At 39.4% G+C, this 27207-nt stretch overlaps 1 protein-coding gene across 4 annotated transcripts in view; it reads right to left on the minus strand.

Annotated features, from left to right (window-relative positions):
* The window catches only part of LOC132404917 (uncharacterized), a 299452-nt gene that overhangs the window by 81287 nt on the left and 190958 nt on the right, over positions 1 to 27207 (minus strand). For all 4 annotated transcript variants that reach the window (XR_009515706.1, XR_009515707.1, XR_009515708.1 and 1 more), the window contains one exon: positions 7774 to 8107. Coding sequence is in view for 1 of the 4 variants with exons in the window: in XM_059989521.1 (XP_059845504.1) it covers positions 7774 to 8107 (334 nt within the window). In the remaining 3 variants the exon portion in view is untranslated. The remainder of the gene's footprint in view (positions 1 to 7773; positions 8108 to 27207) is intronic.

Raw genomic sequence — 27207 nt, forward strand, 5'->3', positions numbered from 1 at the left:
TGATGATCAGACTGGATTTATTAAAAACTGACATTCCAATTTTAATATACCCCATGTATTAAATGTTATTTACTCTCCCATCCATGATATATTGGAATGTGTGATATCCTTAGATGCTGAGAAGGTCTTCGATCGGGTTGGATGGAATTATTTATTTAAACCTTAGAAAAATTTAATTTTGGACCAGATTTTATTCAATGGATTAAATTACTTTATCTATCTCCTTCTGCTCCGGTTGTTACTAATTTACGAAATTCCAAACCATTTAAACTTCATTGAAAAACTAGACAAGGCTGTCCATTGAGCCCTTTGCTCTTTGATTTAGCTTTAGAACCTCTAGCCATTTCCTTTTGAGAATCTAATGATACCTGTGGTATTTTAAGGAGAGGTATTACTCACAAAATCTCGCTTCACGCTGATGATATATTGCTGTTTATCTCTAATGTTGAGACCTCGTTACCTTGTGTAATTTCTTTGCTCTCCCATTTTAGCCAGTTTTCGGGATATAAATTGAACCTATGTAAGAGTGAATTATTTCCTTTAAATAATTTGGTATCAATTAATACTTAATCTCCCTTCTAAAGTTGTAAGGAATGACTTTACTTATTTGGGTGTAACAATCACCAAGAACTATGAACATCTGTTTAAAGAAAACTTTCTTACTTTATTGAATCATGTAAAATGGATATCATTAAATTGGTCACCTCTTTCAATATCGTTGATTGGAAGAATTAATTCTATTAAAATAAATATTCTACCTTAGTTTATATATCTTTTTCAGGTTTTACCTGTTTTTATTCCTAAATCCTATTTTGACTCTCTTGATTCTATTTTATCCTCTTATATGTGGAAAAATAAACATCCTCATTTAAATAAAGTTCATCTTCAAAAATCTAAAAAGTCTGGAGGTTTAGCCTTACCTAATTTTAGGTTTATGACTGGGCAGTCAATATACAATATCTTACATTCTGGCTTTATTATATTAATGATGTAGATTGTCCAGTATGGGTCTCTTTAGAAGCTAACTCTGTTAATAAATTTTCTATTATTTCTCTTCTTGCATCCTCACTTCCTTTACCTGTAAGTAAACTAACTGATAATTTAAACATACTCTGAGGATCTGGATACAATTTAGAAAACACTCTCGTTTATTGAGATTTTCCCTTTCAAGTCCCATTTATTCTAATTTTTTAAACCTTTCATGACTGATTTAGTTTTTAAAGACTAGGATAGGTTGGGTATTAAATGTTTTTGGGATCTGTTTGTTGGAAGAAACCTTCTTTCATCTGTGCAATTGTCAGCTAAATATAGTCTACCCAAAACTCACTTTTTTAAATATATACAAATCAGAGACTTTTTAAGGTCTCAATTATGCACATTTCCTATAAGCTCAGATAAGCTTACTAGATGTAATTTTTAGTTTGACACTTTTTCATAATGATTCAATATCTAATATTTATGGTATGTTACTGGAGATGAGGAATGTTCCTTTCGACAAAATTAAGAATCTCTGGAAATGAGATTTACAGACACTGATATCTGAGGAAACTTGGGATGAAATTTTTAAACTGGTTAATAATTCATTGCTATGTGCTCGTCATTCCATCATACAATTTAAGATGATACATAGAGCTCATATGACTAAGGATAAGCTATCTCATTTTTATTTGGATATATCTCCCTACTGTGATAGATGCAATATTGGAGAAGCTTCATTAATTCATATGTTTTGGACGTCCAAATCTTGAAAAATATTGAAAGGAAGTTTTTCAAAATTTTTCCTTAGATTTTAAAGTCATTTTTAAGCCTAACCCTCTGATGGCCTTATTCGGTATTGTTGCAGACAAAATATTAAGCTGAAAGCATCTGATTTACATATTTTGGCCTTTAGCTCTCTTATAGCTAGGAGGATGCTTTTGATTAAAAGGAAAGATGTTTTTCCTCCTACTCATGCTCAATGGTTATGCGACATTATGTCAAGATTCAAGATTCAAGATTCAAAAACGTTATTGTCATTCTAACCGTACATCAGCTCTGCAGGGCAGAATGAGACAGCGTTTCCCAGGAGCAGTGCAATCGTAACATAAGAAACGCAACACTAAATAATAAACATAACAATAAATAGTAAAACACAACATGTTTAGATTTAGAGAAGAGTCGTTGTTCAATTTCTGAATCTCATAGAGACTTTCAAACATTGTGGGGACCTTTTCTGAATTATTTTCAAAACCTTCAATACGTTGTTTAAACGAATGAAGTTGACTATTACTAATTTTTATTATATGAGAAGGTATTTTACCTTTTTTTCTCCTTAATAAACAGCTTTGGTCTTGGTAGGGGTTAGATTCTTTTTTTTCTAATAAATTAGTATACTTCAATATAGCTATTAATTAACTTACATGAATACGGGGTAATGAAATTGTTATTATGAACAGATATAATGTAATTGGTAGTCTTTTTATCTTTTTTGACCTTTTATATATACTTTCTTGTACTCTATATTCTTCTATGTAGAAACTAATAAAAATATTGGAAAAAGAAAAGAAAGGCTCAAATCCATGGTCTCTTGAGACTAACGGATGCCTATATGGCAGACAGAATGGCTTTTTAGGATATTTCATTTTCGTGCAATATATATTTGCTTGTAGACAACTGAATATGATTTTCATGAACACAAGGAATTCTGCAAATGTTGGAAATCCAGATGCTGGAGGAACTTATTTAGCGAGATGATTGACGCACGACAGTGCAAACATGTGGACGTCAGCCAGTGAGAACAGTGAGAAGATTAGATAGGGAGATGATTATTTCTTCAGCGGTTTGATCCAGGCATGACAGCACAAGTGCATGGATATCGGCCAGTGAGAACAGCAATAAGAGTTTAAAAGAAGACAGATTTACAGAGCGGGCGCAGAGGAGCGGGCAACAGACTAGAGGGAGACAGAGGAGGAAGGCTTTGCCTCAAGGGGGCTTCAGGGATAACGGTAAGTTAACTGTGTAGAACACAGACAGGAAGAATATGTGTGAGGCTGGTGTTCCGTGCTCGGTTTCAGATGTGGCAAGTCTGGGAGTCAGCCTCCCAGATGGTCACATCTGCATCAGTTGCATCGAGCTGAAGCTCCTTAGGGACCATGTTAGGGAACTGGAGATACAGCTTGATAATGTTCATCTGGTCAGGGAAAGTGAGGAGCTGATAGAGAAGAGCTATAGACACCGGGGTCTCAGGAGACAGATAAGAGGGTAATAGTAAAGAGAGAGAAGGGCAGGAGTCAGAGACTAGAGAGCAGCCCTGTGGCTGTCCCCCTTGACAATAAGTACTCCTGTTTGAGTACTGTTGGGGGAGCAGAATGGCCTGCCCGAGGGAAGCAACAGTGGCCATGCCTCTGGCACAGAGTCTGGCCCTGTGGCTCAGAAGGGTAGGGAAAGAAAGAGGATGGCAGTAGTGATAGGGGACTCAATAGTTAGGGGTTCAGGCAGGTGATTTTGTGGATGCAGGAAAGAAGCACAAATGGTAGTTTACCTGCCAGGTGCCAGGGTCCAGGATGTTTCTGATCATGCCCACAATATCTTGAACTGGGAAAGAGAACAGCCAGAGGCTGTGATACATATTGGTACCAATGACATAGGCAGGAAGAGGGAAGAGGTCCTGAAAGCAGACTACAGGGAGTTAGGAAGGAAGTTGAGAAGCAGGGCCACAAGGGTAGTAATCTCAGAATTACTGTCTGTGCCACGTGACAGTAAGTATAGCAATAGAATGAGGTGGAGGATAAATGCATGGCTGAGAGATTGGAGCAGGGGGCAGCAATTTAGAGTTCTGGTTCACTGGGACTTCTTTTGGGGCTGGTGTTACCTGTACAAAAAGGATAGGTTGCACTTGAATTCCCGGGGCACAAATATCCTGACGGGTAGTTTTGCTAAGGCTATTGGGGAGAGTTTAAACTAGAATTGCTGGGGGGTGAGACCCAATTGAAGAGACGGAGGAAGAGGTAGTTGGCTCACAAATAGAGAAAGATTGGAGACAATGTGAGAGGGAGGATAGGCAGGTAATAGAGAAGGGACATGCTCAGACCTATGGTTTGAGATGTATCTACTTTAATTCAAGGAGTATTATGAACAAAGCAAGATGAGCTTAGAGCATGGATCAGTACTCGGAGCTATGATGTTGTGGTCATTATAGAGACTTGGATGGCTCAGGGCAGGAATGGTTACTTCAAATGCCAGGCTTTAGATGTTTCCGAAAGGACAGGGAGAGAGGTAAAAGAGGTGGGGACGTGGCACTGCTGATCAGAGATAGTGTCATAGCTGCAGAAAAGGAGGAAGACATGAAGGGATTGTCTACGGAGTCTCTGTGGTGGAAGTTAGGAAAAGAAAGTACTCAATAACTCTACTATAGACCACCCAATAGTAACAGGGACATTGAGAAGCAGATAGGGAGACAGATTCTGGAAATGTGTAATAATAACAGGGTTGTCGTGGTGGGAGATTTTAATTTCTCAAATATAGATTGGCATGTCCCTAGCACGAGGAGTATAGATTTAGTAGAGTTTGTTAGGTGTGTTCAAGAAGGTTTCTTGACACAATATGTAGATAAGCCTACAAGAGGAGAGGCTGTACTTGATCTGGTACTGGGAAATGAACCTGGTCAGGTGTCAGATCTCTCAGTGAAAGGGCATTTTGGAGATAGTGATCATAATTCTATCTCCTTTACCATAACATTCGAGAGAGATAGGAACAGACAAGTTAGGAAAGCGTTTAATTGGAGAAAGGGGAAATATGAGCCTATCAGACAGGGGCTTGGAAGAATAAATTGGGAACAGATACTCTCAGGATAATGTACAGAAGAACTATGGCAAATATTCAGGGGATATTTGCATGGAGTTCTGCATAGGTATGTTCCAATGAGACAGGGAAAGGATGATAGGGTACAGGAACCAGAGTGTATAAAGGCTGCATGTAAATCTAGTCAAGAAGAAAAGATTATGAAAGTTTCAAAAAGCAAGGTAATGATAGAGATCTAGAAGATTATAAGGCGAGCAGGAAGGAGCTTAAGAATGAAATTAGGAGAGCCAGAAGGAGCCATGAGAAGGCCCTGGTGGACAGGGTTAAGGAAAACCCCAGGGCATTTTACAAGTATGTGAAGAGCAAGAGGATAAGACATGAGAGAATAATACCAATCAAGTGGAAAAGTGTATGGAATCACAGGAGATAGCAGAGGTACTTAATGAGTGCTTTGCTTCAGCATTCACTACAGAAAAGATCTTGGTGACCGTAGGGAAGACTTACAGTGGACTGAAAATCTTGAGCATGTAGATATTAAGAAAGAGAATGTGCAAGAGCTTTTGGAAAGCATCAAGTTGGATAAGTCACCGAGACCAGATGAGATGTACCCCAGGCTACTGTAGGAGACAAGGAAGGAGATTGCTGAGCCTCTGGCGATGATTTTTGCATCATCAATGGTGATGGGAGAGATTCTGGAGGATTGGAGGGTAATGGATGTTGTTCCATTATTCAAGAAAGGGAGTAGAGATAGCCCAGGAAATTATAGACCAGTGAATCTTACCTCAGTGGTCATTAATTTGATGGAGAAGATCCTGAGAGGCAGGATTTATGAACATTTGGAGAGGCATAATATGATTAGGAATAATCAGCATGGCTTTGTGAAAGGCAGGTTGTGCCTTACAAGCCCGATTGAATTTTTTGAGGATGTGACTGAACACATCGATGAAAATAGAGCAGTAGATGTAGTGTATATACATTTCAGCAAAGCATTTGACAAGCTACCCCATGGAAGGCTTTTTGAGAAAGTAAGGAGGCAGGGATCTAAGGGGATATTCATTTGTGGATCCAGAACTGGCTTGCCCACAGAAGGCAAAGAGTGATTGTAGACAGGTCATATTCTGCATGGAGGCCGGTGACCAGTGGTGTGCCTCAGGGATCTGTTCTGGGACTCCTATACTTTGTGATTTTCATAAATGGTCTGGATGAAAAAGTTGAGGGATGGGTTAGTAAATGTGCTGATGACACAAAGTTTGAAGGTGTTGTGGATAGTGTGGAGGACTGACAGATGTTACAGTGTGACATTGATAGGATGCAAAACTGGGCTGAGAAGTGGCAAATTGGTTTCAACCCAGAGAAGTGTGAGGTGGTTCATTTTGGTAGGTCAAATATGATGACAGAATATAGTATTAATGGTAAGACTCTTGGCAGTGTGGAGGATCAGAGGGATCTTGGATCTGAGTCCAAAGGACACTCAAAGCTGCTCCAAAGTTTGACTCTGTGGTTAAGAAGGCATATGGTGTATTGGCCTTCATCAATCATGGGATTAAGTTTAGGAGCCGAGAGGTAATGTTGCAGCTATATAAGACCTTGGTCAGGCCCCACTTGGAATACTGTGTTCAGTTCTGGTCACCTCACTACAGGAAGGATGTGGATACTATAGAAGGGGTGAAGAGCAGATTTACAAGGATGTTGCCTGGATTGGAGAGTGTGCCTTATGAGAATAGGTTGAGTGAACTTGGCCTTTTCCCCTTGGAATGACAGAGAATGAGAGGTGACTTGACAGAAGTGTAGGAGATGGCAAGAAGCATTGATCATATGGATAGCTAGAAGCTTTTTCCCAGGGCTAAAATGGCAAACATGAGGGGGCATAGTTTTCTGGTGCTTGGAAGAAGGTACAGGGGAAATGTTAGGGGCAAGTTTTTCACTCAGAGAGGGTGTGTGTGTATGGAATGCACTGCCACCAATGGTAGTGGAGGTGGATACAATAGGGTCTTCAAAGAGACTCTTAGATAGGTAAGTAGAGCCATGCAATAGGGTAATTCTAGGAAGTTTCTAGAATAGGTTACATGGTCGGCACAACATTGTGGGCAGAAGGGCCTGTAATATGCTGTAGATTTTTATATTCAATGTTCTATGAATATATGTTTGTTGATTTTCATTTTTATCTATGAAAGGAGATATCAGCATGAGCTCTAAAAGCGAATTCTTTGACAGTTTTCTACAAGAATTTGCAAATGTTTGGCACAATTTTAGATGCTTATTAGTTGCTTCATATATACTCCATTGCCACCTGATTTGCATGTATCCCACTGACTAAAGGACATTCTTTCAACATATATACGTTCCCCAATACCAACTAGCCCTCCTGATAACATATATCTTTTTCACACCCAGTATATTTTCAAACAAATCATCTTCTAAAGATTAATCAGTAGCTGTTCAAAAACAAAAAAGCACATCTGTATAGATTGATATAGGCTGGGATTGAGATTTGCTTTATATCTTCCATTGTTAACAGTTTGCCAAATATGTTAAATCTTTATATGGGCAAGAGACCAAAACATTGACATACATGTTAATTTGCAGAGGAGTAAAGTTATTTGTAGAAGGGTGTTGAGTGCAGTGGGGATAGGAAGGTCACGGAAGTGAATGCTGATTTTTCCCTCCTAAATATCTCTCCACATAGAGCTTAATTTTCTGCTCAAAGTGTCCTTGTAACTAAAGAATATAGAAGTCATTTCAAGAGTCATTCCTTCAAGCACTGAGCAATCTTCAAAGTTCAACAGTTCAAATTACAAAGTAAATTTATTATCAAGGTACATCAATGTCACCATATACTACTCTGAGATTCATTTTCTTACGGGCATTCAGAGTAGGACAAAGCCATGCAATATAATGATGAAAAACTACACACAAGCAAAGACTGTCAAGCAAGCAACTGTGCAAAAGATGACAAAGAAAAACAAATAAATGAATAAATAAGTACATACTTACTGAGAATATGAGTTGTAGAGTCATTGAAAGTGAATCCATAGGTTGTGGAATCAATTCAGTGGAGGTGAGAGAAGTCATCCACGCTGGTTCAGGATCTGGATGGTTGAGAGGTGCATATTTAACTGTTCCTGAACCTGGTGGTGTGGGATTAAGGCTCCTGTACCTCCTTCCCAATGGAAGCAGTGAGAAGAGAGCTTCTGGATGGTGGGGTTTCTTGATGATTGATGCGGCTTCCTTTAGGCAGCAGTCTTTGTAGATGTGCTTAATGGTCGTGAGGGCATTTCCTGTGATGTTTCTGACACTTCTGGGAGTTCTTGGGCAAACTGCTGTAGAGCTATGATAAATCAGAATCAGGTTTAATATCACTGGCGTATGTCGTAAAATTTGTTAACTTAGTGGCAGCAGTACAATGCAAAACACAGTAAATACAGAAACAAATAAATAATTGAATTACAGTAAATATATGTATATTAAGGAGTTAATTTAAAAATAGTGCAAAAACAGAAATAATAAAAAGGGAGGTAGTGTTCATGAGTTCAATGTCCATTTAGAAATTGGATGGCAGACAGGAAGAAGCTGTTTCTGAATAGCTGAGTGTGTGCCTTTGGATTTCTGGATCTCCTTCCTGACAGTAGTAACGAAAAGAGGGTGCACCCTGGATGAATGTCGCCTTTCTGAGGCACTGCTCCTTGAAGATGTCTTAGATACTACGGAGGCTAGTAGCCAAGATGGAGCTGACTAATTTTACAAGACGTACAAAAAAGCTGGATGAACTCAGCAGGTTGGGCAGCATCCGTTGAACGAAGCAGAAAAAAGGACTGCTTCTTTCAACCGATGCTCCCCGACCTGCTAAGTTCATCCAACTTTTTTGTACACCTTGATTTGACCACAGCATCTGCAGTGTACTTTGTGTTGACTAATTTTACAACTTTCTGTAGCTTCTTTCAGTCCTGTGCAGTAGCCTCCCTACACCAGACGGAGATGCAGACTGTCAGAATGCTCTCCACAGTGCATCTATAGAGGTTTTCAAGTGTTTTAAGTGACAAACCAAATCTCTGCAAACTCTTAATGAAATATGGCCGCAACCTATATAGGAGCATGTACTGTAAAACCATTTCAAAAAGATACGATCCAATCTACTTTCTCTCACATGTGTCAAAGCAGCGATTTGTGCACAAAACATCCATTTTACCCAATGTTCTGAATTCGTATTGAAAGAACCATCATGTTCTCAATTTCAAACTGCAAAGAACTGACACAGATGATCAAAGAATCAATTTGCCACATATTTCATGCAGATTCTATGAAGGTGTTTTGTAAATAATTTAAAAAGCAGCTGAGTTAGGGTACATCCTAGTGGGAAAATTTCCCGTCTCACTAACGATGTGCCGGGTGTAATTAAGTGAGAAAATCCTGGGCAGTGTGTCTACTTGTCAGGGTTGTAGGTTGTGCTAAGTATGCGAAAAATCTTTACCTAGCCAAATATGTTGCACGTGTTAGTTACTCAGTCTAACACAGATATTTTTTAACTTATTTTATATTTGACTTATTCGGGTGATCTATCTTTCTTTGAGAACTTTTATGTTTGTTAAAATATGGAGAAGTTCAGGCTCGAGAGTGATACACTAACTATTATGGGCAGTCATTGTCAACACCCTGTCTGTCGAGCAAAAGTTTAATGCAAAGTAAAGTTCTTGTATTCTACCCCAACAACACCCCTCAGAAAGGCACCTCTAAGCACTCAAAAGTTATGTTTATATATTTCCCACAGCAGCCAGCTGGGCCTCTCTAACTGAGAATGACCATTCATTTCAACTCATGCCGAATTAGGGATTTTTATTTTTGCTGTGGAGTCATGTCCATTGGGACCTGGAATGAGATTGCTCAAGTTCATTTCACAGAGGACTTTAAAACTAGCAAACAGAGGAGACTTTCATTCCATCAGCCTGTGCTGGATTTGAACCAAAGCCTTTGAGATCAAAAGCCACTGTTTAACCCAATGTATTACCATGTCTTATTAAGAAGTTTATTATTGTAAAAATAGTAATCAAAAAATTGACCCTTCAGCAACAGTGTTGGTTCTCCTGCTGATCTTTTGATATGTATTAAAAGAACAGGATTTCAGCATACAAGAATATATTCAAAATTTTTGAATGACACACCCAAGAAATGGAATGAGAAGGATAGTGACAGGAAAACTGGCTGAAATGGGCAGACACAGGGCTCCTGAAATGTAATAGCGATAATTTCAGAGTGATTTATTTTGGTAGGAAAAAGAGGAGCGGCAGTCCAAACTGAACGGTGGAATTTGAGGAGGCTCTAGGAAGAGAGATATTTCACGTTATGTATGCTTAACATTCCAGAATAATTTGAGATTTTTTTTTAAAGTGAAGGGGACCTTTTGCTTTATTTATAAAATAAAGGAAGTCGCGTGAGAGCTTTGTGAAATATTGGTGTAATTCAAGCAAGGGGAATTGTGTTCAATTCTAGATACCACATTTGCTATCAAAACTTTACAAGGGGAGAAAGGGACCAGGAATTCGCATCTTCTGTTCTGTGAAGACCACAGAACATTTAGGTTACTTTCTAGTCACCAGAAAAGTCTGAACAGTCCCACACATGAAACATTAGGCTTGTTTCTCTCTCGTCAGATGCTGCCTGATCTGCTGATGAGTTTCAGCTTTTTTTAAAATTATTCCGCATTTTCAGTATCTGCAAATTTTAAGATAAAATGGGGATTTGATAGAGGTGTATGAAATCATGAAAGGGTCTGACAGAACACACATGTTACTTTCTTTTCCAGTGGGAGATAGGTTATTAATGATGGCACAGACTTAATATGCAAGGCAAATGAATCACATATGATATGAGGAAAGTGTTTTACTGGCATGAACTGCCTGAAAGTATGATAGAAGTAGATTAAACAGCAACTGTCAAAGGGAAATCGGAGGGAAAATATTTACACGGTCATTGGAAAAATTTGGGGGAGTGGAACTAAGTACACTAGCAAAAAGTTGATACAGAAGTAGCTTAATAGCTTATTCTGTGTTCTGTGTTACTTTGAAACAGAATAAGACTCGATACATACATTTTGTATGCCATTAACTAGCAAGGCATGAAACAAATACTATCCAAATATAGATTTATACATATGATATAAATACATTTTAACTTATTTACATTGTGATATATCAAAGATTTCTATGCACATAATCAGTGTAATCATTGTAAAAGTTTATTTTCAAATAAATTGATAGAGAAGCCTTAATATATTATTAAATAAATGCAATCAGGATAAAAGGAACAGAATACGAAGTATTTATGTCATACCATTGAAAGATCTAAATCAAAGAAGAACTTTCATCTGGTCTTTCGTTAAAGTTGTTGTTTAGACAGTTTCTACAAAGAAAAAATGTCTTATCCGATCATTTATAAGAAATAATTCACAATAATACCTTTGAACAATTCAGTTTTCTTGATAACAATAATATAATTTATGAGTCCCAAAGTCCAGAAACATGTAGCAAATGTATTTGAAAAGCAATGAATGTTACCAGGGAAATAAAGTGCACAAATATGTCCTCACAAAGTGCTTTGTTTCAAAAGATCAAATCAAACAGTTCTTTTGTCATATTTGAATGAGGAATGATTATTTCCCGGGATACCGGGTTTGTCCTTGAACCTATCTAAGACATCCTTAAATCAATTAAACAGATTAAATGTACATTGCTTATCTTAGCTGAACAGCACATCTAACAACTTAGCAAATACTCAGTACAGCAGATAAGTTCCAGCTTGTGTTACATGAGCTTATTTCTCTTTTATAACTTTATTTATCTTTATTCCTTTCTCATTAAAATTTACTTTTCAAATTGTACAACCCTAATATTCAAGTTCAAGTTCTAGAAGTTGCTGAATAATTCTAACGATATTCCAGAACTGAATAAAGTTAATATAAACTTAATATAGGGAGAGTGCAGAGGAAATACACTAGGATGCTGTCTCCGTTAGAAAACCTATGTTATGAAGAAAGTTTCAATGACCCAGTGTTTTTTCTCTTTGGAGTGTAAGCAGATGACGGTGGGTGGTGGATGTGGAGTATATAGATTTTAGTAAGACACTCAAACAGATTTCCGATGGTAGGCTTGTTTATAAAGTCAGGAGGCTCGAGATCCAGGTGGATAAGATGGTGAGAGTAATAAATAGAGTGGACAGCTAGTGTCTTTTTCCCAGCGTGAAATGACATCACTTTAAGGAGGAAAGTTTGGGGGGGGGGGGAGTTTTATTTTGCACAGAGCAGTAAGTATAGAAAACACTGCCAGGGTGAGGGACAGCCAGATACACTAGGGGCATTTAAAAGATTCTTGAAAGAAAAACATCTTTTGGGGGGGTGGGAAATAAGGGTTATATTGATCTTGGAATAGGTTAAAAAAGGTCTGGATAACACTGAGGGCCGAGGAACCTGTACAGTGCTGCACTGGTCTGTGTTCTATGTTCTAACAGCTTGGAGTTTGAGCTTGATTCATTACTCGCTGGGATCCTGTTGGCCACTTGGATCTCAGACTCTGAGGGTGGACTTGCTGTGCTGATGCTGACACTCGAACACGTTTAAAGGAAGTAGGCATGTGAGAAAATGATAATCAATGAGAGAGTGAAAATTAAAATTTCAGCACATTACATTCCAAATCTGCAGGTATCAGGGGAATGTGCTACTGCAAGAGATTTGGCTTTCTGGTAATCAGCCCAAATGCAGAGAAGAGAATGGGAGAAGAGAAATAGAACAAAAAATCCTATTGCCGGTAACCATTCTGCAGAAGAATGGACTGCTCAGAGAGTCATGAGCCTGATAAGTGTGAACTACACAAAAACCTGGCATTTATATGGACTAGTATGGAATGGTGGAGCAGAGTAGATAGGCTGAATAGTCTAATTCTTCTCCTATGTCTTATGGTCTTAGTGGCTCCCTAAGATTAAGAATAGTTCTATTTGTCAAATGTACATCGGAATATGCAGTACAGTGAAGTGTAATATTTGCATCAAATTAAATCAGCCAGTATTGTGCTGGTGTTGCCAAGCTTCTGGTGCCAACATAGCATTCCCACAACTCTCTAAAGCTAACTGTGGGAGAAAACCCATGTGTTCACGGCAAGAATGTACACACTTGTTACAGATAGTGGTAGAGTACGAACCCAGATCTTACAGTAAAGTGATGCACTAACTACTACCCTACCGCACTGCTCTGCTGTAAGATCAGCTGAACAACTCTACGTCCAATTGGGTACGTCATGCACTAATTCTGCAAGTGACTTTTGGGTAGTCTATGAGGACAAAACTCTAGCTGGTCTGCTCAAAGTCAGTGATATTAAAATTTAATAAAGGCTGTTATTGCAGCCAGAGGTAAGAACATATGTACTCAAGAATAATAAAAGCTGAAGAAGGCCTTCTCAAACTGCCCCCCCACAGTGGCCCCTCCCACCAATCAATAATTTGTCCCAGCCCTCACTTACTCTTCTGTGCCAGTTCCCCATATTTTTCATTTCTTGCTCTTTCCAAGATGTATCCACTTTCTATTTAAATACCCCAAATGATCTATACTCGCAGCCCTCCAGGGTAAAGAAATTCAGAAGAATTTCTGTAAGAAATTACACTGTAAGAAGAAGTTCCTACACATCTCAGTCTGAAAGGATCCCTCCCTGATTTTGTAATTATACCCACTGATTTGAGACACACTCACTCAGCAAAACCCTCTCGACATCTACCCTATCACTGTCCCTCAGGAACTTAAAAGTGGAATTTATTGTCCTATGCACAGGTGAATTGACAAACTTATTTGCAGCATCATTACAGGTGCATAGTATTATATAAGCAATATTCACAAGTAAAACTAACATAAATGATATACAATTTGTACAAGAGAGGGCATAATTAAAAACAGGTCTGTTTTAGTGCAAGATGGTCATAGTGTTACTAAACTGTACACAGGTTCATTTAAGAACTAAATGGTTGAAGGGAAATAGCTGTTTTTGAAACCAATGGTGTGGGACTTCAGGCTGCTGTACGCTCAGGTTGATAGTGGCTTTGGGAAGATGGCACAGTCTGCATGATGGGGATCTTTGATGACTGATGTTGCCTTCTTGAGGCAGTGTCTCCTGTAGATGCTTCTGATGGTCAGGGGCATGAGCCTGTGATGTGTTTAATAGAGTCCACTACCCTCTGCAGCTAATGTTCCTGCACGTTCATATTGCTATACCAGATCGTGATGCAACCCATCAAAGTTTGTGAGATTCAAGATTGATTCATGTCCTTTCCAGTAAAGGAGAGTGAAATAATTGTTACTCTAGATCCGATGCAGCACAAAAAACAACACACATTAATATCAGGAACACAATATATATTGAAAAAAACATGATAATATAAATACATAAAGAGAGCTTATATACATTGATGTCCATAAAGTGTCGCTAGGCATTGGAGTGTCTGTACATAAGATGATTGACAGGAAATAACAAAGTAATGGTGGTTGAGGGCATGCAGGGGTGGGTTAGTGGGTGGAGGTGTTAATCAGTCTTACTGCTTGACCCTGGCATGGATGCTATGTAGCCTCCTCCCTGATGGGAATGGGACAGATAGCCCATGAGCACTATGGGTGGGATCCTTCATGACGTTACTGTCCCTTTTCCAGCACCTTTCTGTGTTTTTATCCTTAATGAGGGAAGGCCATTACCACTGATGCAGATCTAATTACTATGCACACCCCCCCAGAGCATTCCTGCCCGCCACAGTGCAGCCTCTGTACCGTGCAGCGATGCATCTGGAGAATGACATGCATATAGATGTAAGTAGCCCAGCTTTCTTCAGCCTCTTCTCCTCAGAAAGCAGAGGTATTAGTGAGCATTTTTCACTGTAGAGGATGTATTCTGGGACCATGAGAGGTTGTACAAGATGTGCACTCCCAGGAGTTTGAAACTGCTCATAGTTTCGACTGCTGTGCCAAAATGTAAAGGGGTGTTCTTCTCAAGTCTATAACCATCTCCTTTGACTGGTTGACTTTGAAGTAGAGGTTATTTGCCTGCACCAGGCCTTGAACTCTTATACCTCTTCTCTGTAGGCCAACACATTATCATTGGTGATGAGCCTCACCACTGTTGGGTCATGGGTGAACTTGACAATGTGATTACTCGTGTGTCTGGTCATGCAGTCATGTGAGAGCAGTGAGTACAGTAGTGGGATCAGCACACGGCTCTGCGGGCACCGCATTGAGGATAATGGGGAGGGAGGGGCGGTTGTGCACCTTAACCATCTGGGGTCTGTTGGTTCGGAAGTCCAGCACCCAAGTTGCATAGTGATGTATTTAGACCGAGGAGCAGGAGTTCATTCACCAAGGTCTGTGGGACACTAGTGTTGAATGCCAAACTAAAATCCAGAAGCAGCATTCTGAGATAAGTATCCTTGTTTTCCAGGTGTATCAGGGCCAGGTAGATGACAGACGGTTTGGCTTCTATTGTACAGTGGTTCCGTCGGTAAGCATATTGTTGAATGTCCAGTGTAACAGGAATGGAGTCTTTGATGTGTGTCATTTTCAGACATTCAAAGCGCCTCATGATGATTGGTGTCCGTGCCACCGGGCAATAGTCATTTCATTCGGAAGGTGTAGAATTCTTTGGTATAGGGATGATGATGGCTAATTTGAAGCATGTGGAGACAGCAAGCTCGGATGAGTAATGTGTTGAAGACATCAGCGATCTGGCGTGCACACTCCCCGAGTACTCAGCCTGAGATGGCTTTACCCACCTTACCGAGGGTAACTCCATGCAGAGTCCTTTTGTTACTAACAGTGACTGTTCACCTGGAAGAGGGGTAACTTTCATGTCCGGCATTGTGTTGAATTGGGATGTTGTATTGTAATCAGTTTTCAACACACTTTGAAACGCTTGTCACATAAACTGTGAGTTTTCATCCATGCTGCAACCTTTTAAACGTTGCCTTATCAAATGCCATTTGGAAATCAAAATGCACTAAATCTACAGGGTCCACTTTATTAATTCTAGTTGTTACATCTTCGAATAACTTTAGCGAATTTGCCAAACATTACTTTTCTTTTGTGAAACCTTTTTGACAGTTTGATTTCATTGAGCTTCTCTTAACAATTAGCTATCTCTTCCTTGAGCATAAAATCTAGTAACAAATATTAAGTTAACAAATTCTAAGCTGAACCATGTAAGTTAAATGACTGATTGTCCATTGTACATTGAAACTAAATACAATCAAATGTTAGACCATCTCTGCCTTTACATAATCATATAAACTCATTCACTGCCAACAATGATACTTAATTATTTTGTTTTACCTATATTCAATTTATTTGCAGGGTAGTCGGTTATTTCTTCACTGTGAACTTGCTATTGTTTTTTTATTGTCACATTCCAAAATACAGTGAAAAACTTGACCTGCATAACTGTTCATACAGATCAAACTATTACACAGTACACCAAGGAAAAATCTGTTGAATTATTTGTCACATCTTTTAGCTGTATGTCAACGACTCAGAATAATAACATTCTTGTATTTCATTGCACTGGTACTACTTTGAAGATGGCATAGCTTTAGCAAAGCGTAGCTGAAATCTCTTTTACTGGCAAAGTTACGGTAATGGAATTGGACTAACTCTGAGGAAAATACTGGCAATTGTCTCACTTTATGAGAGTAAAAAGCAGAATCTAAAACCATCTGGATTCATATGCATATTGGAATTTATTTTCTTTCTCCTAACTCTGACTGTTCATAAGATAAAGGATACTGGATGACAACCAATGCACTACAGGGCAGGCATCCAGAATAGCGGTCCACATTATCTCAGAAACAGAGACGACTTTTTCTCATTGGCTGAACTCTATCTGTGGATTATTTCACTGTCAAGCATGTAATAATTTATACCATACTAAGATCAGTCAGTTTTGTTTTTTTTTAAAAGCAGTGTGTTTTACAGAACTATATTTTTAGTAGTCATAGCAGTTTTGATACTGCAGGATCACTTAATGCAACAATACATAGGACAAAAACGTGTGATACACAAAAACAAATGAATTATGATATTGAACTTGTCCTAAACACCTGGCTTCTCCTATCACCTTCTAGCTAGCCTCCTTTCCCATCCCCCAACTTTTTACTTTGGCTTCTTCCCCCTTCCTTCCCGTCATGAAGAAGGGTCTCGGCCCAAAATGTTGACATTTATTCATTTTTATAGATGCTGCCTGATCGGTTGAGTTCCTCCAGCATTTTATATGTGTTGCTTTTGATTTCCAGCATCTGCAGAATTTTGCATGTTTATGATGGGCCAAATGGCCTTTCTCTATCTTACAGGAATAGTAGAAAATAGGAGCTTCGGAAATCGTAATACAAGGTTTCATCAGACTTAGGCTGCTGTCTTGTCTGGTCTTCCCTCCTCACCGGGGTGTCAAAGGAGCTAGCCGGCGGGTCAGAGAAGTAGAAGCCAGCCGGCTGGCAGGCCACAGGAGAAGACTCGGGCCATCAGGCTGCGGGAGGAGAGTCACAGGTTGCTGCCTGCTACTCGAAGGCACAGAAGTTGGCGTGTGGTGAAACCGTGAGTGACTGTCTTGGTCAGTTCTTTTGTGATTGCAAGACCCTGTTTGGCATTGATTGCCATAGGCCTGGTCCCCTTGTTTGGTGGTGAGACAGGCGGCAAGGTAGTAGCGTCACTTTAGCTGGAGTGAGAACTCGGCCTCAAGCCGTAGACTTGCCTGCTGCTGCAGTCCAGTTGAGGAGACGCCTGAAGCGGCGTAGTGTGACGTCCGTGCTCGTTTGGGGCATGTCCCGTCACTGCTGCCTTCCAGTGTTGGATCAGTGGAACTAAAGACTACACTGCCAGAAGCCATCAATTTGTGGGACTTGTCACTCGGACTCTTGGACTAAAAATGTGTTTTCTAGCATGACTGTGTTCTTTATTTTGCTTTCTCACCTTTTTGAATGTACATATAAGTTTTTGCACCTTGACCCCAGAGGAATACTCTCTCATTTGTCTGTATCCATGTATGGCTGAATGATAATCAAACTTGATTTCATTTCATTTCGTTATACTTTCTATGAGAGTAAAGCAGCAAATACACATAAATAAGCAGCAGGGCTTATCCCGTTTCCTTAAAAACCTCTAAAATTATTGTTACTAAGTCATTAATCAATTATAATCTCTTCTGAAAATTGTCATGGCACACAAGAGAATTTTTTAGAAGGTTTTTGCCAACGCTCTCAAAAGGGTTCACCACCCCTGTTCCACTAGGACCAAGGTCTTCTGACCAGCACAAAGCACACCTACAGATATCAGCAATGGCACCTACTTGCCTTTGCAACCCCACGCACACAACTAGAAGCAAGGTATATTAATTAGCCTGGAAACACAAAATAAAGAAAAGATTTGCACTGGTAAAAGACCAGTTTTCTTAAGCCAATCTGTACCTGTTCATACCCTTGCACCCACCTGTGCAACTTGTCCCTGCTGATATACATAACGGTGTTAATGAGCACCAGTGAGAGTGTCCTTGTCTGGCTGCATCATTATGTGAGACAGCCACAAAAACCTATGAGGATAGTGAAAAAAAACAAAGAGGATCACTCCAGGAGCATTGTATATGAAGGACCTGAAGCACTGTTGTGGATCCCTACCACCCAACACACAATACTTTTGACCCTCTGCTTCTGGGAAGGGGGTACAGCTTCTTCCCTCAGGCTGTGAGATTAATGAATACCTTGCCACCACTGTGTTCTCATTACTAGCACAGCGAGCTAGTTACTGTTGACTGTACTGTTCATTGTCCACCTGTGCTGCTCATTATGTGCACTTTAAAGTATATTTTATTAACTTATTTGTGGTAATATTTTAGTTTATGTGCTGTGTGATATATGTCTTGTGGGTTTTCTGTGGTCCTGAGGAACAGTGTTTTTTTGGTTGAAAATATGTACAGTCAGACAACAATAAACTTGTACTTGAATTTGATTATGTGTCTTTCATATGGGAAAGAAGAGCATGAAAGGAGGGAGGCTTAGTGAACTAAAATTTGCACATACATTGAGAGAGGGAGATACACAATGTACTTGCGAGTCAGGAAGAAGGAAGTGAAATGAATCACGATAAGGAAACTGTAGCAATAAGCAGCACAACTACTGAAGCTGCACTCCTCCTCCAGAATAATGCGATCCTATCAGTCTTACCACCCCATGTGACAATAATAAGCAAATTTACCAATTTTCCTATACAGTATATTTAGTAAAATTCTGAGAGATATGCAGGCAAACAAGGTCAGCTTAATAACATCTATTTTCTGTGTTGCTAAATTTCAAGGTAGAACACCTCTGTTCTAAATCAAAGTAATTCATTCATGTCTGCCATTATCTCAACACAAGGAAGCTATCCACTATATCACATAACACAATTTAATTCATACCAATCACGTTTCAGAAAATCTGCAGAATCTTATTTCTCACTTGTTTCAGAAAATGCAACTTTTGGTGTAAGGTCATTGATCTGAAATATTAACTCTGTTTCTCCCTCCACAGGCACTGCCTGGTTCACGGAGTATTTCCAGCTTGCTGCTTTTGCTTCTAATTTTAATTCATACCAGTTTAGATATCCACATCAGGTGGTTAGTGTAGTGCTATTACAGTGGCAATGACCCACAATTGGGTTCGATTCCTGCTGCTGCGAAGTTTGCATTCTTTCCCTGTCATCATGCGAGTTTCCTCCAAGTGCTCCAGTTTCCTCCCACGGTCCAAAGACATACAGCTAGGGTTAGTGAGTTGCAGGCATGGTATGTTGGAACCAGGAGCATTTTGATGCTTTCTGAATTATAGGAAAGATGTCAACAAAATAGAAAGAGAACAAAGAAGATTTATTAGAATGTTACCTGGGTTTCATCACCTAAGTTACAGGGAAAGATTGAACAAGTTAGGTCTTTATTCTTTGGAGCATAGAAGGTTGAGGGGGGATTTGATAGAGGTATTTAAAACTATGAGGGGGATAGATAGAGTTGACGTGGATAGGCGTTTTCCATTGAGAGTAGGGGAGATTCAAACAAGAGGAAATGAGTTGAGAGTTAGGGGGCAAAAGTTTCGGGGTAACACAAGGGGGAATTTCTTTACTCAGAGAGTAGTAGCTGTGTGGAACAAACTTCCAGTAGAAGTGGTAGAGGCAGGTTTGGTATTGTCATTTAAAGTAAAATTGGATAGGTATATGGACAGGAAAGGAATGGAGGGTTATGGGCTGAGTGTGGGCCAGTGGGACTAGGTGAGAGTAAGCGTTTGGCACGGACTAGAAGGGCCAAGATGGCCTGTCTCAGTGTTGTAGTTGTTATATGGTTAAATGGATGCTACTCAGCACAACCCTTGCTCATTTAATTTGACACAAACAACGTATTTCACTGTATGTTTCAATGTCTCAATGTACAAACATTTGTATATGCGACAAGTTAAGGCAATCTTTAATCTTTAAAAACATGAGAGCAAATCTCACTTGAGACACCTATCAAAATTAAATCAAAGAAAATTATTCCGCTATTCCAAAGTGTCGAAGAGTTTTAATTCAATTGTATGTATGAGGTTTAAGTGCATATTTAATAAAAATGTTTATGATTCTGTCAAATTGAAAAAGTGGTCTAAAATTACCTTTGTCATAATTTTATTAGCTTACCCCTTTTCAACCAGTATTTGATTTCTAAGTAGATATTAAAAGAAAATCCTTTTTCCTCTATGAACAGGAGAGCATTGCATTTTGGCAAAGATTTACAAAATCATAATATTGGCAGCCACTTAAAAACAAAAAAAAAATGAATTTCAGTGATATTCAGCCAAAACAAGGTAGTGAACTATTGGGACTTTTTCTGCATAGTGAAGAGGTTAAGTTCTCTCAAGAATGTCTGGCTGCACACTTGTTCCAAGAAAACAAAATTGCATTGAAGAGATTTAAAGCTGCTGTTTGTTCTCAAGCCAGATTTTATGAGCAATCGCTAAATTGTTAGCAAAGACATTTTTATATTGTAATAAAAGAACAGCTATATATGTAGCACAACCAATGTCGTACTGGAAAGTGATGCTTGCCACCATCAGTTCTGTCTGGTCCTTTGAAGTAAGTTTTTAAAGTATTTTACTGTTTTGTTTAGTCCTTTGGTCTTTTCTATGTTGCTAAACTTATACAATATTATTTATACTCTACAGAAACATTTCTAATTGTTTGGAAGCTGAGGTAATTAGAGTCTTCCTAAGATAAGGGAAGTGAGCATTAACAATTGTAAATTAAAGTTTACCTCCCTCTAGATCAAGGAGAGATGGTGCAAATGGATTTCTTCTTTGATACAATATCTAAATTAATAAGGCTCCATTTTAATTTCCATCTTTCTTTGCCATTAAAAACACTATTATTTTAATAATTCTTTTTATAAGATTTGTACTTTTTAACAAACGTATTTTTTATGCTCACTTACAGATGGAAGTATAGCAGCTAAACTAATAGTTCATCACCTTTCTCGTTTTTCATTGGCTAAATATTATCACATTATCTGTGTGATTTAAGTGTTTTAATTATATAGCCTATGAACTAATTTATTCCTATCAAAAGAATTTTTGATCATGTCTGTTAAAGTTGGCGATTTTTCAGAGATGCCATCTTGGCTTCTTCTTTATCCCTTTATCTCACACCCTCTTGGCATAATTTCTCAGCTCTTTATTTAGTTTGCTTAGTATTTGTATGTTTGTTTGTAGTGTAAAATAAACATAAGATCTTGGAATTAAGATTACTCGTCATTTTTGACTCCCAGAAGAACAATAAGGATCAGAAAATAAAGGGAGATCCAACAGCCCCATACCATTTCTCCAGGTCAGGATTCATTTACATGTAAAATGAGGTCCTAGAAGATGTGGGGAAGATAGCAACATTAAACAATTGTTTCCTAATCTCTTCATTGAAGTGCTCTTTCCATTATGACTCATAATCCCCCTTACCTTGAACATCAACGAATGGAGCTCAGACAAATGAATCATTCAACATCTGAAACAAATTATAATTTTGAGGAGAAGTAAGGAAGAGCAAAAAGAGGGAAGGAAGGAAGAAAAGAAAGATACATTCCATTAGGTACAAAGTTATCTATTTTTTTCCAAAAACTCAAGAGCAACTGATTTTGTTTCTCTGAAAATCTCTCGTACTTGTACCCAACACACTGTATTGGTAAATTGGTACGCTTGCTCATTATTGCCACATGTACCGAGGTTCAGTGAAAAAATTCTTTTGCATGCTGTCTATACAGTTTAATTCATCATATCAATACATTGAGGTAGCACAAGAGAAAACAAAATCAGAATACACAATAAAGTGCTAAAGGTACATTTAAAGTGCATTGTAGGTAAACAAAAAGGTACAAGGCAGAATGAAGTAGATTGTGAGATTGGGATTCCATCTTCTTGTACAAATGGTTATAACAGTGAGATAGAAGCTGATCTTGAGTGTAGTGGTAAGTGTTTTTGGGCTTTTGTGTTTTCAACCCAATGAAAAGGGGAGAAGAGAGAAGACCAGAGTAGATAGGGTCTTTGATTATGTTATAAATATAATTGTAAAGCCTTCCCCTATATCTTTCTAATACACTTATGTCTCCACCACTGCACCATCTGCTACCCCATTATCACCACCATCAACTACAATCCATTGGCCTCTGGTTCCTTTCGTCCAGCTTACAATTCCACTTAACTATGTGCTCCAATAGGCCTCCGTTATTTGGGGAATCACTCTCTACTTATAGCTTGCTGATGACATAATCTTGCCCCAGACTTAATCTATTTCAACTATGAATTGCTGTGTTGGATAATTGCTAAAAGATTAGCTTTAATGGTGCATAAAGGTTATTTTAGAGGAAGTGCCAGTAGTTGTACTACGCACAATAGTTCAGCAATTAGTACATCCCCTGAGATTTCCCTTTGTCATTTTGACTTTGTGCCAGAGTATTGGTGCAACAGTTTTGCTTTATTCCTGCATGCTCTATGTTTCCATTACATTGAAAATTCAGATTGGATACACATTCACCAACTTGAAACATGAGTGAATACCAAAACTTGTCGAATAGTGTGTAGCAACCAATTAAAAACAAGGTTTCTTTTGGATCTCAAGGGTGCACGGTTGTATATTTGTGATTATTTGTTGCCTTTATTCCTAGAGCAGGGATGGGGGCACCAAAAGTCAGGTAAACATCTCAACACCACAATAATGTCTTTACCAATTGTGGCTCCAGCAAGCCAGAATTCTCCCACATACATACAATCATGTTAACACATTGTACCTCATATCAGGACCAAGATAGTAAGGGACAGTAGAAGTGATAAAAGAGAAGTAGTGAAGAGAAAGGAGGCAGGAGGGCATATTGAATGAAATGTTAGAGGAGAGTCAGTAAGTGAAAGACAATGGCCTCAAGTGTCCAGCCACTGTTGCAGAAAGGGCTTCCATTGTTTAACTTGAAAACAGCTGGCCACAGACTTTCAGTTGGTTAGTCAGCTGGCGTCTATTTGAATTTGAAACCCTCTCAAGGGATCTTTGGAATATGTGAGCAGGGCAATGAAAAGGAAAAGAATTAGACTGATCACAAATAGAAACATAGAAACATAGAAAATAGGTGCAGGAGTAGGCCATTCGGCCCTTTGAGCCTGCACCGCCATTCTGTATGATCATGGCTGATCATCCAACTCAAAACCCTGTAACTGCTTTCTCTCCATACCCCCTGATCACCTTAGCCACAAGGGCCATATCTAACTTCCTCTTAAATATAGCCAATGAACTGGCCTCAACTGTCTCCTGTGGCAGAGAATTCTACAGATTCACCACTCTCTGTGAGAAGAAGTTTTCCCTCATCTCGGTCCTAAAAGGCTTCCCCTTTATCCTTAAACTGTGACTCCTCGTTCTGGACTTCCCCAACATCAGAAACAATCTTCCTGCATCTAGCCTGTCCAATCTCTTTAGAATTTTATATGTTTCAATAAGATCCTCCCTCAATCTTCTAAATTCCAGTGAGTATAAGCCTAGTCCATCCAGTCTTTCGTCATATGAAAGTCCTGCCATCCCAGGAATCAATCTGGTGAACCTTCTCTGTACTCCCTCTATGGCAAGAATGTCTTTCCTCAGATTAGGGGACCAAAACTGCACATAATACTCTAGGTGCGGTCTCACCAAGGCCTTGTACAACTGCAGTAGAACCTCCCTGCTCCTGTACTCAAATCCTTTTGCTATGAATGCCAACATACCATTTGCCTTTTTCACCGCCTGCTGTACCTGCATGCCCACCTTCAATGACACCCAGGTCTCGTTGCACCTCCCCTTTTCCTAATCAGCCACCATTTAGATAATAATCTGTTTTCCTGTTCTTGCAACCAAAGTCGATAACCTCACATTTATCCACATTAAATTTGCCCACTCACCTAATTTGCCATGAATTTGCCCACTCACCTAACCTATCCAAGTCACCCTGCATCCTCCTCACAGCTAACACCACCACCCAGCTTTGTGTCACCCGCAAACTTGGAGATGCTGTATTTAATTCCCTCGTCTGAACCATTAATTTATATTGTAAACAACTGGGGTCCCAGCACTGAGCCTTGCAGTACCCCACTAGTCACTGCCTGCCATTCTGAAAAGGTCCCGTTTACTCCCACTCTTTGCTTCCTGTCTGCCAACCAATTCTTTATCCACATCAATACCATACCCCCAATACCATGTGCTTTAAGTTTGCGCACTAATTTCCTGTGTGGGACCTTGTCAAAAGCTTTTTGAAAATCTAAATATACCACATCCACTGGCTCTCCCCTATCCACTCTACTAGTTCCATCTTCAAAAAATTCTATAAGATTTGTCAGACATGATCTTCCTTTCACAAATCCATGCTGACTTTGTCCGATGATTTCACCTCTTTCCAAATGTGCTGTTATCATATCTTTGATAACTGACTCTAGCATTTTTCCCACCACTGATGTCAGACTAACCGGTCTATAATACCCCGGTTTCTCTCTCCCTCCTTTTTTAAAAAGTGGGGTTACATTAGCCACCCTCCAATCCTCAGGAACTAATCCAGAATCTAAGGAGTTTTGAAAAATTATCACTAATGCATCCACTATTTCTTGGGCTACTTTCTTAAGCACTCTGGGATGCAGACCATCTGGCCCTGGGGATTTATCTGCCTTTAATCCCTTCAATTTACCTAACACCACTTCCCTACTAACATGTATTTCCCTCAGTTCTTCCATCGCACTAGACCCTCAGTCCCTTACTATTTCCAGAAGATTATTTATGTCCTCCTTGGTGAAGACAGAACCAAAGTAGTTATTCAGTTGGTCTGCCATATCTTTGTTACCTATGATCAATTCACCTGTTTCTGACTGTAAAGGACCTACATTTGTCTTGACCAATCTTTTTCTTTTTACGTATCTATAAAAGCTTTTACAGTCAGTTTTTATGTTCCCCGCCAGCTTTTTCTCATAATCTTTTTTCCCTTTCCTAATTAAGCCCTTTGTCCTCCTCTGCTGGTCTCTGAATTTCTCCCAGTCCTCAGGTGTGCCGCTTTTTTTTGCTAATTTATATGTTTCTTCTTTGGATTTGATAATGTCCCTAATTTCCCTTGTCAGCCAGGGGTGCACTACCTTGCCTGGTTTATTCTTTTGCCAAACTGGGATGAACAATTGTTGTAGTTCATCCATGCGATCTTTAAATGCTTGCCATTGCATATCCACCGTCAACCCTTTAAGTATCATTTGCCAGTCTATCTTAGCTAATTCACACCTCATTCCTTCAAAGTTACCCTTCTTTAAGTTCAGAACCTTTGTTTCTGAATTAACTATGTCACTCTCCATCTTAATGAAGAATTCCACCATATTATGGTCACTCTTACCCAAAGGGCTTCGCACGACAAGATTGATAACTAACCCTTCCTCTTTGCTCAATACCCAATCTAGAATGGCCTGCGCTCTAGTTGGTTCTTTGATATGTTGGTTCAGAAAACCATCCCGCATACATTCCAAGAAATCCTCTTCCTCAGCACCCTTACCAATTTGGTTCACCCAATCTATATGTAGATTGAAGTCACCCATTGTAACTACTGTTCCTTTTTTGCACGCATTTCTAATTTCCTGTTTAGTGCCATCCCCAACCTCACTACTACTGTTAGGTGGCCTGTACACAACTCCCACCAGCATTTTCTGCCTCTTAGTGTTATGCTGTTCTACCCATATCAATTCCACATCCTCGAGGCTAATGTCCTTCCTTTCTGTTGCGTTAATCTCCTCTCTAACCAGCAATGCTACCCCACCTCCTTTTCTTTCCTGTCTTTCCCTCCTGAATATTGAATATCCCTGGATGTTGAGCTCCCATCCTTGGTCACCCTGGAGCCATGTCTCTGTGATCCCAACTATATCATATTCATTAATAACTATCTGCACATTCAATTCATCCACCTTGTTACGAATGCTCCTCACATTGACACACGAAGCCTTCAGGCTTGTTTTTACGACACTCTTAGCCCTTATACAATTATGTTGAAAAGTGGCTCTTTTTGCTTTTTGCCCTGGATTTGCCTGCCTGCCACTTTTACTTTTCACCTTACTACTTTTTGCTTCTACCCTCATTTTACACTCCTCTGTCTCTCTGCACTTGTTCCCATCCCCCTGCCACATTAGTTTAAAGCCTCCTGAACAGCAGTAGCAAACGCTCCCCCTAGGATATTGGTTCCAGTCCAGCCCAGGTGCAGACCACCCTGTTTATACCGGTCCCACCTCCCCCAGAACTGGTTCCAATGCCCCAGAAATTTGAATCCCTCCCCCTTTCACCATCTTTCAAGGCACATATTCATCTGAAATATCCTCCTATTTCTACTCTGACTAGCACGTGGCACTGGTAGTAATCCAAAGATTATTAACTTTGTGGTCCTACTTTTTAGTTTATCTCCTAACTCCCTGAATTCACCTTGTAGGACCTCATCCCGTTTTTTACCTATATCGTTGGTACCTATGTGCACCACGAGCACTGGCTGTTCACCCTCCATTTCCGGAATGTTCTGCAGCCGCTCAGAGACATCCTTGACCTTTGCACCAGGGAGGCAACATACCATCCTGGAGTCTCTTTTGCGGCCACAGAAACGCTTATCTATTCCCCTTACAATTGAATCCCCTATCATTATAGCTCTCACCAATTCAATTCACGCCACAGCAACTGAGGTATTTAAGCTCAGTTAATTAAATAAATCTATGTTTATAAAGCAGTATCACAGAAGTTTTTTGATGAAACGATCCAAATTTTTGATATTGGCTCTCTAAAGCCCTTTACAGAAAATAATCTGCTGTCCTCATACAGTCCAATCTGCATGTGACTCCAGGCAACACCAAAGTGGCTGACGCTTACAACCAAGC

Source organism: Hypanus sabinus, chromosome 14 (genome assembly GCF_030144855.1).
Source record: "Hypanus sabinus isolate sHypSab1 chromosome 14, sHypSab1.hap1, whole genome shotgun sequence".
Taxonomy (NCBI): domain Eukaryota; kingdom Metazoa; phylum Chordata; class Chondrichthyes; order Myliobatiformes; family Dasyatidae; genus Hypanus; species Hypanus sabinus.